Here is a 12,493-nt window from a genome sequence, read left to right on the forward strand (position 1 = left end):
CACTGCAGGGGACATGGGTTCAATCCCTGGTCAGGGAACTAAGATCCCACATGCTGAGGCCAAAAATAAAAGCAAATTGTGGCCTCCATTTTGGCTTTTTTATAGGGTGAAACCTTGAGCGGGGCCCATGACTTGTCACACTCAGGTAACAGATAGGCCTCCAGTCACTTTTTAGTCACATTTGTGTTCTAATTGTAATTAATAAAATGACCAGTACTGTACTCTTCAAAACTGTCCTGATTAGGAGGAGAACTCTGGGAAGATGGTATAGTACCAAGAACCTGTTTCCTTACTTGGACAACAGTTGCACTGATAGGATCTGTCTGGTGTAGCTGTTTTGGAACTCTGAAATCTGTCAGAGGCTTTCAGCTTACAGGGGAAGAGTTGGAAAGTAAATTGTGGTTAAGTTTGGTCAATTTCAGCTCTTAGCACAGTAGCATCTGCCCATCTCTCGCTCCTACCACAGTCCAAGCAGCTGTACCGTATGACTGCAGCATGTTGCACACAGTTGGCACACACAGTTGGCGGGAATTGGGGTGGGCCAAAAGGGCACTGTCCTCTCAATATCAGTCAGGGGTGAGTGCTCTAACCACTGACTGCTGCTTCTCATCACAGACGTGCAGACGAAGAAGTAATCAGCCAGTGTTGTATACCTCCCCCTTTGCTGCAGGTTCTTCCCCCTCCTCTTTAATTTTTCTCCTTTTCCTTTTTTGGAAACCAGACATTAGAGACTAGGATGTTGAGAACCATATAGAAGGAAAATTAAGACAGTGATTTTGCCTAACTAGGGAAGGACTCAAAAAGACCTGAGAAGAATTTAAGTTTACACCTCAGGCTGATATTTGGCACAGAGATAGCGTATAATGATTAAAAAATTTTTAAAAAATGGTGATCCAAAACAACAAAAACAGCAAACCTTGGGGACAGGGGAGAATCTGATTTCCAGAGTTACCACATTATTAGATTCAAATGTCCAGTGTTCAACAAAAAAATCACAGGGCACACAAAGAAACAGGACAGTACGACCCATTCAAAGGAAAAAAATAAACTGTCCCTGAAAAAGACTTGATGGCCGGTATACTAAATAAATACTTTAAAACAACTGTCTTAAAAATGCTCAGAGAACTTTAGGAAGATGTGGAAAAGTCAAGACAGTAATGTATGGATAAAATGGAAATATCAATAAAGAGGGAAAACCAAAGAAGGATCCAGAAAGAAGATTGAGAGCTGAAAACTACAACTTAAATGAAAAATTAACTAGAGGAATACAAAAACAGATTTGAGCAGGGGAAATAAAGAATTGGCAAGCTTGAGGATAGGACAATGGAAATTATGGAGCCCCTGAAACAGGAAAAAAAGTCAAAGAAAAATGAATAGAGCCCAAGGGACATGTGGGAAACCATCAAGTGGACCAACATGCACATTGTTGGAGTCCCAGAAGGAAAAGAGAGAAAAAGAAAGAAAGAATGACTGAAATCTCCTCAGATTTGATCAGAGACATAGTGGTTCACACTGTAAAGAATCTGCCTGCATGGCAGGAGACCTGGGTTCAATCCCTGGGTCAGGAAGATCCCCTGAAGAAGGGAATGGCAACCCACTCCAGTATCCTTGCCTGGAGAATCCCATGGACAGAGGGGCCTAGTGGGCTACTGTCCGTGGGGTTGCAAAGATTTGTATAGGACTGAGCGATCTACACTTTCACTTCATGAATACAAATATCCAAGAAGCTCAGTAAACTTCAGGTAAGATGAACTCTCATACCCACACTGAGACACACTGTAGTCAAACTTTCAAAAAGAGAACCTTGAAAGCAGCAAGAGAGAAGTGAATCATCTCATACAAAGGACCTCAATAAGGTTATAAACAGATTTAACTTCCAGAGGCCAGAAGGCAGTGGGCAGATATATTCAAAGTGCTAAATGAAAAAAAAAAGCCAACTGAGTCCCATATCTGGCAAGACTGTCCTTCAAAAGTGAGGGTGGAATTAAGAGATGCCAAGCTAAACAAAAATTGAGGGAGCTCCTTACCACTAGATGTTCCTTGCAAGTAACACTCAAGGGAGGTCTGCAAGGTGAAATGAAAGGACACTAGACAGTAACTTGAAGGCTTATGTAGAAATAAAGATCTCAATCAAGGTAAATACATGGGCAGTTATAAAAGCTGGTGTTATCCTAACAATGGTTTGTAACTGTACCTTTTGTTTCCTGTGTGATTTGAGAGACTGGTACATTTAAAGGAAAAGAAAACAATTATTAATCTATAAGCTAGTATTTTCTAACTTTTGTTTGTAACTCCATATCTTATTTTCTACATAATTTAATACAGTTAAAAGAATTACTAGCTTATGTTTTGGGACACGTGTATATAAAGATGTAGCTTTGTGACATCAATGATGGAAAGAGATAGATGGGAAAGTTGTAAAGGAGCAGTTTTTGTATACTATTGAAGTTAAGTTAAATTTAAATGACAGTGTTGGTACTTTTGAATGTTGAATGTAATCCCCATGTTTGTTGTTGTTGTTTAGTCACTAAGTCATGTCCGACTCTGTGATCTTATGGACTGTGGCCTGCTAGGCTCCTCTGCCTGTGGGATTTTCCCGGCAAGAGTACTGGAGTAGGTTACCATCTTCTCCTCCAGGGGATCTTCCCTACCCAGGGACTGAATCCATTTCTTTTGCATTGGCAGGCTGATTCTTTACCACTGAGCCACCTAGGAATCCCTAAATGTAATTCCCATGTAACCAGAAAGAAAATAGCTATAGAATATACACAGAAGGGAATTAGAAAGGAATTTAAATGTTTTCAGTACAAAAATAAACTAAACACAAAAGAAGACATTGATGATGGAAATGAAGGACAAAAGCTTAAGGCATATGGAAAACAAATAGCAAAGTGACAGTCATAAGTCCCTTCTTATAAGTAATTACTTTAAATGTAAATGGGTTAAACACTCCAATCAAAAAACATTGCCGAACAGATAAAAACACATGATCCAACTATTTGCTGTCCATCGGAAACTAATTTTGTACCCAAGACACAAATAGATTAAAAGTGAAAGCATGGAAAACAATATTCCATGTAAATAGTAATTAAAAGAGAGCAAGAGTTGGCTATACAAGTATCAGAAAAAATAGACTTTAAGTCAAAAAAACGTATAAGAGACACAGACATTATATATTTATAAAAGTTTCAATATAGAAAGAAGATATACAATTACATATATAAACCTAATGACAGACTCAAAATCTGTGAAGCAAAAATTGCTGGAGTTGAAGGAAGTAAACAGTTCTACAATAATAGTTATAGACTTCAATATCCCAGTCACAACAATGAGTAGAAAAACCAGAGAGAAGATAAGGAAATAGAGTGCTTAGACAATAAACCAACTAGATCTGATAGATTCCTGCTGGATACAGCACTCTACCACACAGTCGCAGCATTCACACTATTCTCATATGCGTGTGAGGCATTTCCTAGGACAGATTACGTTTGGCGACAAATTAAGCCTCAACAGATTTTTTAAAAATAGATATTAAACAGTATCTTCTCCAAATATAATGGGATGAGGTTATAAATCAATAACAAAACTGGAAAATTCACAAAATTTTGGAAATTAAGCTATTTTAAACAACCAATGGATTAAGGAAGAAAATCACAAGAGAAATTAGAAGATACTTGAGTGAAAACAAAAACAACATATCATTTTGATGTGGGACAGAATAAGTGGTGCTAAGGGGGATATTTATAGCTATAAATGCTTCCATTAAAAACAAGAAAGATCTTAACAACCTAACTTTACAACTTAAGGAACTAGAAAAGAATAAACTAGACCCAAAGCTAACGGAAGGAAGCAAATGATAAGGGTTAGAGCAGAGATAAATAGACAATAGAAAAACAATAGAGGAAAATCAGTGGAACCAAAAGTTGGTTCTTTGAAAAGATCAACAAAATTGACAAACCTTTACCTACATAGACTAAGAGGCACAGGCAACAGAGAAAAAAATAGGCAAGTTGGGCTTTATGAAAACTGTAAAATGTTGTGCATCAAAGGACATGTAAACCGGGGATTGTCTAGTGGTCCAGTGGTTAAGACTTTGTGCTCCGACGTTAGAGGGCCTGGGTTCAACCCCTGGTTGGGGAAACTAAGATCCCACAAGCCATGTGGCATGGCTGGAAAAAGAAAAAAGAAAGACATAAACCTAATACAAACCACACACAATGGGAGAAAATATTAGCAAACCATATATCAGATAAGGGATTAATACCAGACTATACAGAGACCTCCTAAAACTCAACAGCAATAAACCGGATTAAAAGTGGATACAGGAATAGGGATTTCTTCAAAGAAGATATACAAATGGCCAGTAAACACATGAAAAGATAATACCACTCATCATTAGGGAAACAGATCAGTGTTACTATGAGATACCACCTCACACCCATTAGGATGGCTACTATCAAAGAAATGGAAAACAAGTACTGATGAAGTTGTGACGAAATTAGGATCCTTATGCCTTGTTGGTGGGAATATAAATGGTACTGTCACTGTGGGAAACAATATGGCAGTTCCTCAAAGAGCTAAAGATAGAATTATCATGTGTGTATGTGTCGGTTGCTCAGTTGTGTCTGACTCTGCGACCTCATGGACTGTAGCCCACCAGGCTTCTCTGTCCAAGGGATTCTCCAGGCAAGAGTACTGGAGTGGGTTACCATTTCCTTCTCCAAGAATTATCCTACGATCGAGCAATTCTACTTCTGGGTATATATCCAAAATAATTGAAAGCAAGGTTTAAACAGAATAGCAGCAATATTTTCAGAATATTCTGAAAACAGAATAGCAGCATTATTCACAATAGCTAAAATGTGGAAGGAACCCAGATGTCCATGGATGGATGAATGGATGAGCAAATGTAATCTATACATACAGTGGAATATTATTCAGCCTTGAAATGGAAGGAAATTCTGACACATGTCAAAACATCCATGAACCTATACTAGGTGAAATAAGCCAGTCATAAAATGATGAAAACTATGATTCTATTTACAATAAATAGTCTGAAAAAGTACTTAGAATGGGCAAATTCAGAGAGACAGGGACCTCCCTGGTGGTCCAGTGGTTAAGAATCTACCTTCCAATTTAAGTGATGCAGGTTTGATGCCTGGTCAGGGATCTTAGGATTCTACCTGCCTCGTTGCAGCTAGGCCCATGGGTCAGTTTATGTCTTAAGTCTTTTCTAGGCCCGGGTTCCTGAGTAGTCCCAGAACTCCAGGAAATGCAGGTCATACGCCATTCCCATTAGGCAGAGGAAAGAAGCCCATCCCACTCTACCCTTCCCCATGGTAGTGTGGGGGACTCACAGTACACCTAACAGCTCTTTCCAGAAACATCTCTAATATCCAACTCCCTGACCTCTTCATGTCCAGTGTTCTGACTCCCTCTTAGTGGCGAAGCTTTGGGTTACAGCCCAGTGTTTCAGCCATTCTTTCCAAGTAGGGCTTTGGTGGTCTAGCTTTGGAATGGAGAAAGATTTGGCTCCTCTTTTGAGGGGGTCTTTAAAACAGGCAGACAGAACCACAATTAATATCCTGTTGCATATATTTATTGCTATTCCTGATTTATTGATTTTAGATATTATCTATTGATTCCTACTGTGGAGGATGAAGATATGGCCCTCTTACATCACCCCAGACCCCCACTTCTCTTCCTTCCATCCTCTCAGAACAGGTATATCATACTTTTTTGGTTAATTCAATGTGAATTATTTGCCTAATAATGATTATGTATTATTTACTTTTAATCAAAGTGACATATGATGATGTTTCCTCTGCTGTAGGATTCCCGCCCACCACCCCAGGAATTGAAATTTTTTCTTATTTTTTATTTTGTTAGTTTTCTGTGCTATCACCACCTCTTCTCAAGTTCTCCCTGGAATTATACACCTCCTCAAAGAGTTTCTTCCACATGATCGAACATCCTGTGACTTATCTCACTTTTTTTCTGGGGATGTCTGTCACTGAGTCTTCCACCCGTCTGCTCTGCCTAAGCTAGTTATTCTTTAGGCCTGCTGCATATCCATGACCTTGGACTTCCTTTTGTCTCTCCCCTATTTCCCAGATCTATTGTTTCTTTTAGGTTTACGTCTTCATTTTGTTGGAGCACATCCTTCAGTAACTGTCTAAGAAAGAGTTCATGGGAGGAAATATTTTAAAGAGTCTGTATATCTAAAAGTGCCCTTATTCTGCTCTCACAATTGATTACTTGGTTTGGGTATAGAGTTCCAGGTTGGAGATGGTTATCTTCAGCATTTTGAAAGCACTGCATTTAAGTTTTACAGGTCCTGTTGAGAAGTCTAATTACATTTTTATTCCTAAATCTTTGAACACAACCTTTTTTTCCACTCTTAAAACTTTTAAGATCTATCCCAGTGTTTTGAAGTATTTAATGCTTAATGATATAAATGTTTTTTCATCATGTTTTGTTCTAGGTATCTGGTGCTTCCCTTCCATGTGGAAACACACTTTCCAGTTTGAGGAAACATTTTTGTATTATTTCTTCCTTCTTATTTTCTCTTTTCTTTCTTCCAAGTTCTATTAGTTAGATATTAGACTTTCTAAATCGAGTCCCTGGTTTTGTTTTATTTTTTACTTTTTCTCCTGTTTTCTGCTACTATATGGTTTCTTCTACTTTCCTAGAGATTTCCTCCATTTTATTTTCTAACAATTCTATTTAATTTTTAAAAATTTCTTCTATCATGTTTTTATTCTCAGAGTCTTTATTGCTCTTTTCTTGGATAACTATCATGACTTTTTTTGGTGGGAATATTCTTTTTAGGGGAGGGGTTGAAATTTTGTTTTGCTTCTATCTCTAGTTCCTTCCATTCTTTTTCCTTCTTGTTTCGTATTCACAGTTTGTCTTGGATAAATATTAGGTTCATTCATATTTAAGAATAAAGCCTTAAAAACTGACTGGAATCTCTGTGTGCATGGCTGGGACTCAAAGGGTAGGTTATGAAAGGTTGTTGCGAAGCCGGGATATTCGCTGGATTCTTGGCCTCTGGAGGAGAGGAATTCAATCCAGGGCCAGTGACAAGGCTTGATCGCTCAGATCTTTTGTGTAATAAAGTTTTATTAAAGTGTAAAAGAGAGAAAGCTTCTGACATAGACATCAGAAGGGGGCAGAAAGAGTCTTTTGTAAGCTGTTTTCTGTCTGTTAGAAAGCTATTAATCAGATAAGAGAGACACCTCAAGGCTGAGGGAGTTTCACCAGGCCTCTCTCCCACAGTATGCATTTTTGAGATAGGACGGCCCCCAGCCATAAAACAATTGATATGAAATCAGTCTAAGGTTTGAGGAGAGAAAAAAAGTTAGCCTTGGGTGGAACCATTTTGAAGAAAGGCAAATTCCAAAGCAAATACATAGTTTCATTAACATAGCTTAAGAAAAATATTTCCATAAGAAAAACACATTGATTAGCTCAACGTTTGAGAAAAGTTAAGTTCAAGTGGAACCAGGTGTTGTCATGGCAACCCAGAATTTTAAGAGACCTCCTTTCGATTCCTCCTGCCGCTTAAGGGAGAGATGAGAAACGTCTGACACTTGCAGCCTGTTTCCCCCGTTTGGAGACCCCTGGCCTTTTGCAACCCACTCCAGTGTTCTTGCCTGGAGAATCCCAGGGACGGGGGATGGGAAGCTGCAGTTCTGTTTCTCTAAAGAAAATTTGCAGTCTCCCGCTTGGCTGTATGCCAAGCTGGTGTTCCTTGAGCCCAGGAACACAATTCTGGTCTGTAGGCTGTCTTCATCTATTTGCATTGCAGTGCTTCTCCTTCATCTTTCACTCACCCCACCATCCCAGGGCCTAGAACCTTTCTGGTTAAGTTTTTCTGTGGACTAATCTCTTCTCCTCCTCGAGGGAGGGTGGTGGTATTTTCCGGTTTCCTGGAATAGGTGAGAGGACCTGGGTTTGAACAGGTCTCTTCTTGCCCACCACCTTCTGCTGCACCTGGTGCCTCCAGGTCCTGGCTCTTGTGGGGACTCTGAGGTCAGCCTCACTTCTTTCTCCTTGTTACCCCCTCTGCTGGCGTTTGGTGTTCAGCTCTGTTAGTTCTTCTCTTTTATCTCCTTTCCTTCTAAAGATGCATTAACATTTCTAGTGCAGTGTCTCTCTTGGGCTTATGCCTCTTTTTACTGTTATTATTCCTTTGCCCTCATTTAAGAGATGTTTGAAGAAGGATATGTGTTCAGTCTACCACAGACTAATAATCGATTATATTTTCATTAGTAATGATATGTGGGTGCACACACACACACACACACACACAAACATATAAATATATCCCAATGATCCAAAGATGACTAGTGAAAATAACCTCCCTTTACCTTGTTCTTCAGTCCCTCAACAGAAGTGCCCACAGTTCCCAGTTGCTTGCATATGTCTTTCCAAACAAAGTTTATACACCCATTCACGCTGATACATAAAAAGCATGGAAGTAGGGATGAATGGATTTCATTTTAAATCAAGAAAGCGATTTTTTTCATGTACTCCTGAAGACTATTCATGTTTTCAGTAAAGGGCAGTGCTTAACCCAAAGACATGAATCTCTTTGAATCAGATTTCCGGGCCCACTGCCAGTGTAGACACAGCGTTAGGGGCCTTTCAAGTGCCCTGTGTAGTAGCCACCTGCAGCAAGGCCAGCCATGGGTATCTCTGAGAAGCATGTACACAGGACAGTTGTCGGTCACCCTCTCCCACTTCTTGTGTGACTTTATCATCCCTGTCTTCTTTACTTTTGGCCTCTGTATTTCTTCCTGTTTTCACCCTTACCCCTCTAGATGTGTTTAGCCGACTCAAGGTTTCCATGTCTGGCCCATGGAGCTAAGGGATGCCCCTAATCTTCCTTTTTTGGATTTTAAGAATCAATTGGCACCCCAGGCAGGTATGCTTTCATCACACCCCTAGTTGAATAGATTTCATCAGGAAATACACCCGAGGCCTCCCCAGGTCTTTTGGGTGGGTGACTTGACTTGATAGTCCAGGGCCGTGACGTCACTATGACTCTGTCCCCGCAACAGGGCCTGCTGCTGCCAAACCAGACCTGATCTCACAACTGGAGCGGAGAGCTGCACCCTGGATTAGGGACCCACACGGGCCAAAGTGGGGGAAAGGCCGTCCTCCTCCAGGTGGGTCTTGACCTGCCGAGCGCTGCAGGGTCTGTTCGGTGCCAGGCAGCTGCAGCACGCCACACGGCATTAGTTCAGCCACACTCGCGCGAGTCTCGTGCACGGCCCTGTGTGAGCCCCTGGGTAGAAAAACATGAATATGAAACTAGCCCTGCCTTCAGAGCATAGAATAGTCTGAGAGACTGGGTAAAGTAAGGCACTTTGATGCGTGGAGTGAAACCGGGCTGGTGCGGTAGAGCTGGTGGGGGAGATACATGGAGGACACTGCTCACGAGGAGCCACGTGGCCCACAGGCTGTGAGCCGCGCCTCCCTCCCCCCGCTCCTCCAGCATTTAGCGACAGCACTGCTGGTCTGTGGGAGCTGGCAGTTTTGCATATGTCCGTCAGTGACTTATTGACCCCTAGCTACTGTGTATACCTCTATACCCCCTTTGTTTCTCAGGCTAATAAGAAGACTTATGGATGTTTACCCTCATTTCTTTATGGTGCCTCGAAAGAGGATTAAGACCATCCAACAGCATCTACGGCCAAAGAGGTTAATTAAGCTTATGAGTATGATGTCACATGATGCCAGGGTAGCTGTGTGGGTAGAGAAGGGGTGGCTGGCTGAAGCAACCATGAGGATTAGCACATAACCCGTGGGGCCAGACTGACTTTCAGAGAAAACAATGAGAAAGGGTTTCAAGAGAAGCCACTCCTGGGAAGATCCCCTGGAGAGGGGGACGGCTACCCACTGCAGTATTCTGGCCTGGAGAATTCCATGGACTGTACAGTCCATGGGGTCACAAAGAGTCCAATACGACTGAGCGACTTTCACTTTTCACTTTCTGATTTCTAGAAAGGTGGAGCCCATCCATCTTCTCTGCTTTGCATAAGGGGTACTTACTGAATTGGGGTGTCTTAGCTGATCGGAGGCTGCAGAGTCCTGGGCAGCAAAACCAAGCACATTCTGATTTGCCTCAAAGGGAAAAAGAAGACGGTGGCTGTTAGAGAGGCGCACACACAGGCCTTGGCTGTAGAGTCCACCTGGCTTCCAGTTCCTTCTGTGGAGACACCTACTTCCTACTGCAAGCCCCGCCTTTGTGAAGTGGAGGCAGACGGACAGGTGAAAATCAAGAGGACTTACAGACCCCGCTCAATTCAGAGGTCGTGGTTTGGGCAGTTCCCATGGTTAGTGATGGACCCCAAAGAAACCAAGCTCTTCTGCTCAGCTTGCAAAGAAAGGCCTAGTCTCCACGACAGATCATCGCGGCTGGTCCGCGGCTACACGGGCCCTTTCAAAGTAGAGACTTTAAAGTACCACGAAGTCAGCAAAGCACACAAGCTCTGTGTCAACACCGTGGAAGTCAGGGAGGACGCCCCGCAGGCCGCCCCAGTCCCCGAGATCTCCAGTGACCTGATGGCCAACATGGAGCACTTTTTCCATGCCGCCTACTCAATCGCGTACCACTCGAGGCCCCTGAATGACTTCGAGAAGATCCTGCAACTCCTCCAGAGCACGGGGACCATGATTTTGGGCAAGTACCGAAACCGCACCGCCTGCACTCAGTTCATCAAGTATATCTCCGAGACTCTGAAGAGGGAGATCCTCGAGGACGTTCGCAACTCCCCGTGCCTGAGCGTGCTGCTGGACAGCGCCACGGCTGCCCCCGACCAGGCCTGCCTGGGCATCTACCTCCGCTACTTGAAGGGGACCGAGACGAAGGAGTCCTACCTCACGCTGGCCCCCCTCCACAGCGAGACGGTGGATGGATACTTTGAGACCATCATCTCGGCCCTGGACGAGCTAGACATCCCCTTCCGGAAGCCGGGCTGGGTGGTGGGCCTGGGAACTGATGGCTCCGCCCCACTGCGCTGCGGGGGAGGCCTGGTGGAGAAGCTGCAGGAGATCCTGCCCCGGCTTCTGCCGGTGCACTGCGTGGCCCACCGGCTCCCCCTGGCCGTGGTCGACGCCTGCGGGGGAATCGACCTGGTCAAGAAGTGTGACCGGCACATCCGAACCATCTTCAAGTTCTACCAGTCCTCGAACAAGAGGCTGAACGAGCTGCAGGAAGGTGCGGCTCCCTTGGAGCAGGAAATGGTCCGCCTGAAGGACCTGAATGCAGTCAGGTGGGTGGCCAGCGAGAGGCGCACGCTGAACGCGCTTACCCTGAGCTGGCCCGCCCTGGCCAGGCACCTCCAGAGTGTGGCGGACGCAGGTGGGCAGGTTGGGCACAGGGCCCAAGGCATGCTGAAGCTGATGAAGGGCTTCCATTTCCTCAAGTTCTGCCACTTCTTCTTGGACTTCCTGAGCATCTACCAGCCTTTGTCTGAGGTGTGCCAGAAGGAGATCGTGCTGATCACCGAGGTGAACGCCACGCTGGGGCGGGCCTACGTGGCACTGGAGACCCTCCGTCACCGGGCAGGCCCCAAAGAGGAAGAGTTCAATGCCGGCTTCAGGGACGGGTGCCTCCATGGCATCGTGCTGGAGAGGACTGAGATGGCAGAACAGCGGTTCCAGGCAGACAGGGAGAGAGTGGTCCTGACAGGGATCGAATACCTCCAGCGGAGGTTTGATGCCGACCGTCCACCACAGCTCAGGAACATGGAGGTGTTTGACACCAAGGCCTGGCCAAGCGGGCTGGCCCTGGCCAGTTTTGGGAATGATGACATCCTGACCCTGGCCAGGTATTTTGAGCTCTCACTGCCCCCAGGATACAGCGAGGAGGCGCTGCTGGAGGAGTGGCTGGGCCTGAAGGCCGTGGCCCAGAACCTGCCGTTCTCCATGCTGTGCGAGCACGCGCTGGCCCAGCACCGCCGCTTCCCCCTGCTCAGCCGGCTCATGGCCCTGGTGGTCTGTGTGCCCGTCTCCACCTCCTGCTGTGAGCGCGGATTCAGTGCCATGAACCGGATCAGGACTGACGAGAGGACCAAGCTCTCCAACGAGGTGATCAACATGCTCATGATGACAGCTGTGAACGGTGTTGCGGTCACAGAGTATGACCCCCAGCCCGCCATCCAGCACTGGTACCTGACCTCCTCAGGCCGGCGGTTCAGCCACGTCTACACTTGTGCCCCGGTGCCGCCCCGCTCCCATGCAAGTAAGTGTGCATGGCAGAGCTCCTAGACGCAGGGATGCCAAAGAGGGGAACCTCAGCTTCCCAGCCCCGCCCTGAGCTGACAGCCTGGTAGATTCCGTTCAAGTCAGCCATCACCACTGGCTTGCTCTAAGGGGTCACGTGCTCAGCTGTTTGCTAGACCGGTGGGTGCTCAGGACAGGACACCTTTATAATTCAGCTAGACAGGCTGGGCGCCCACACTCCTGGCCACAGGGCGGA

At 44.8% G+C, this 12,493-nt stretch overlaps 1 protein-coding gene across 10 annotated transcripts in view; it reads left to right on the forward strand.

The window, feature by feature from the left end:
- The window catches only part of ZNF862 (zinc finger protein 862), a 32,984-nt gene that overhangs the window by 15,978 nt on the left and 4,513 nt on the right, over positions 1-12,493 (forward strand). For all 10 annotated transcript variants that reach the window (XR_016037092.1, XR_016037091.1, XM_088834705.1 and 7 more), the window contains 2 exons: positions 9,069-9,176; positions 10,142-12,256. Coding sequence is in view for 8 of the 10 variants with exons in the window: in XM_088834705.1 (XP_088690831.1) it covers positions 9,069-9,176; positions 10,142-12,256 (2,223 nt within the window). In the remaining 2 variants the exon portion in view is untranslated. The remainder of the gene's footprint in view (positions 1-9,068; positions 9,177-10,141; positions 12,257-12,493) is intronic.

This window comes from Moschus berezovskii, chromosome 3 (genome assembly GCF_049115385.1).
Source record: "Moschus berezovskii isolate FMDL1 chromosome 3, NW_MosBer_1.0, whole genome shotgun sequence".
NCBI classification, from domain to species: domain Eukaryota; kingdom Metazoa; phylum Chordata; class Mammalia; order Artiodactyla; family Moschidae; genus Moschus; species Moschus berezovskii.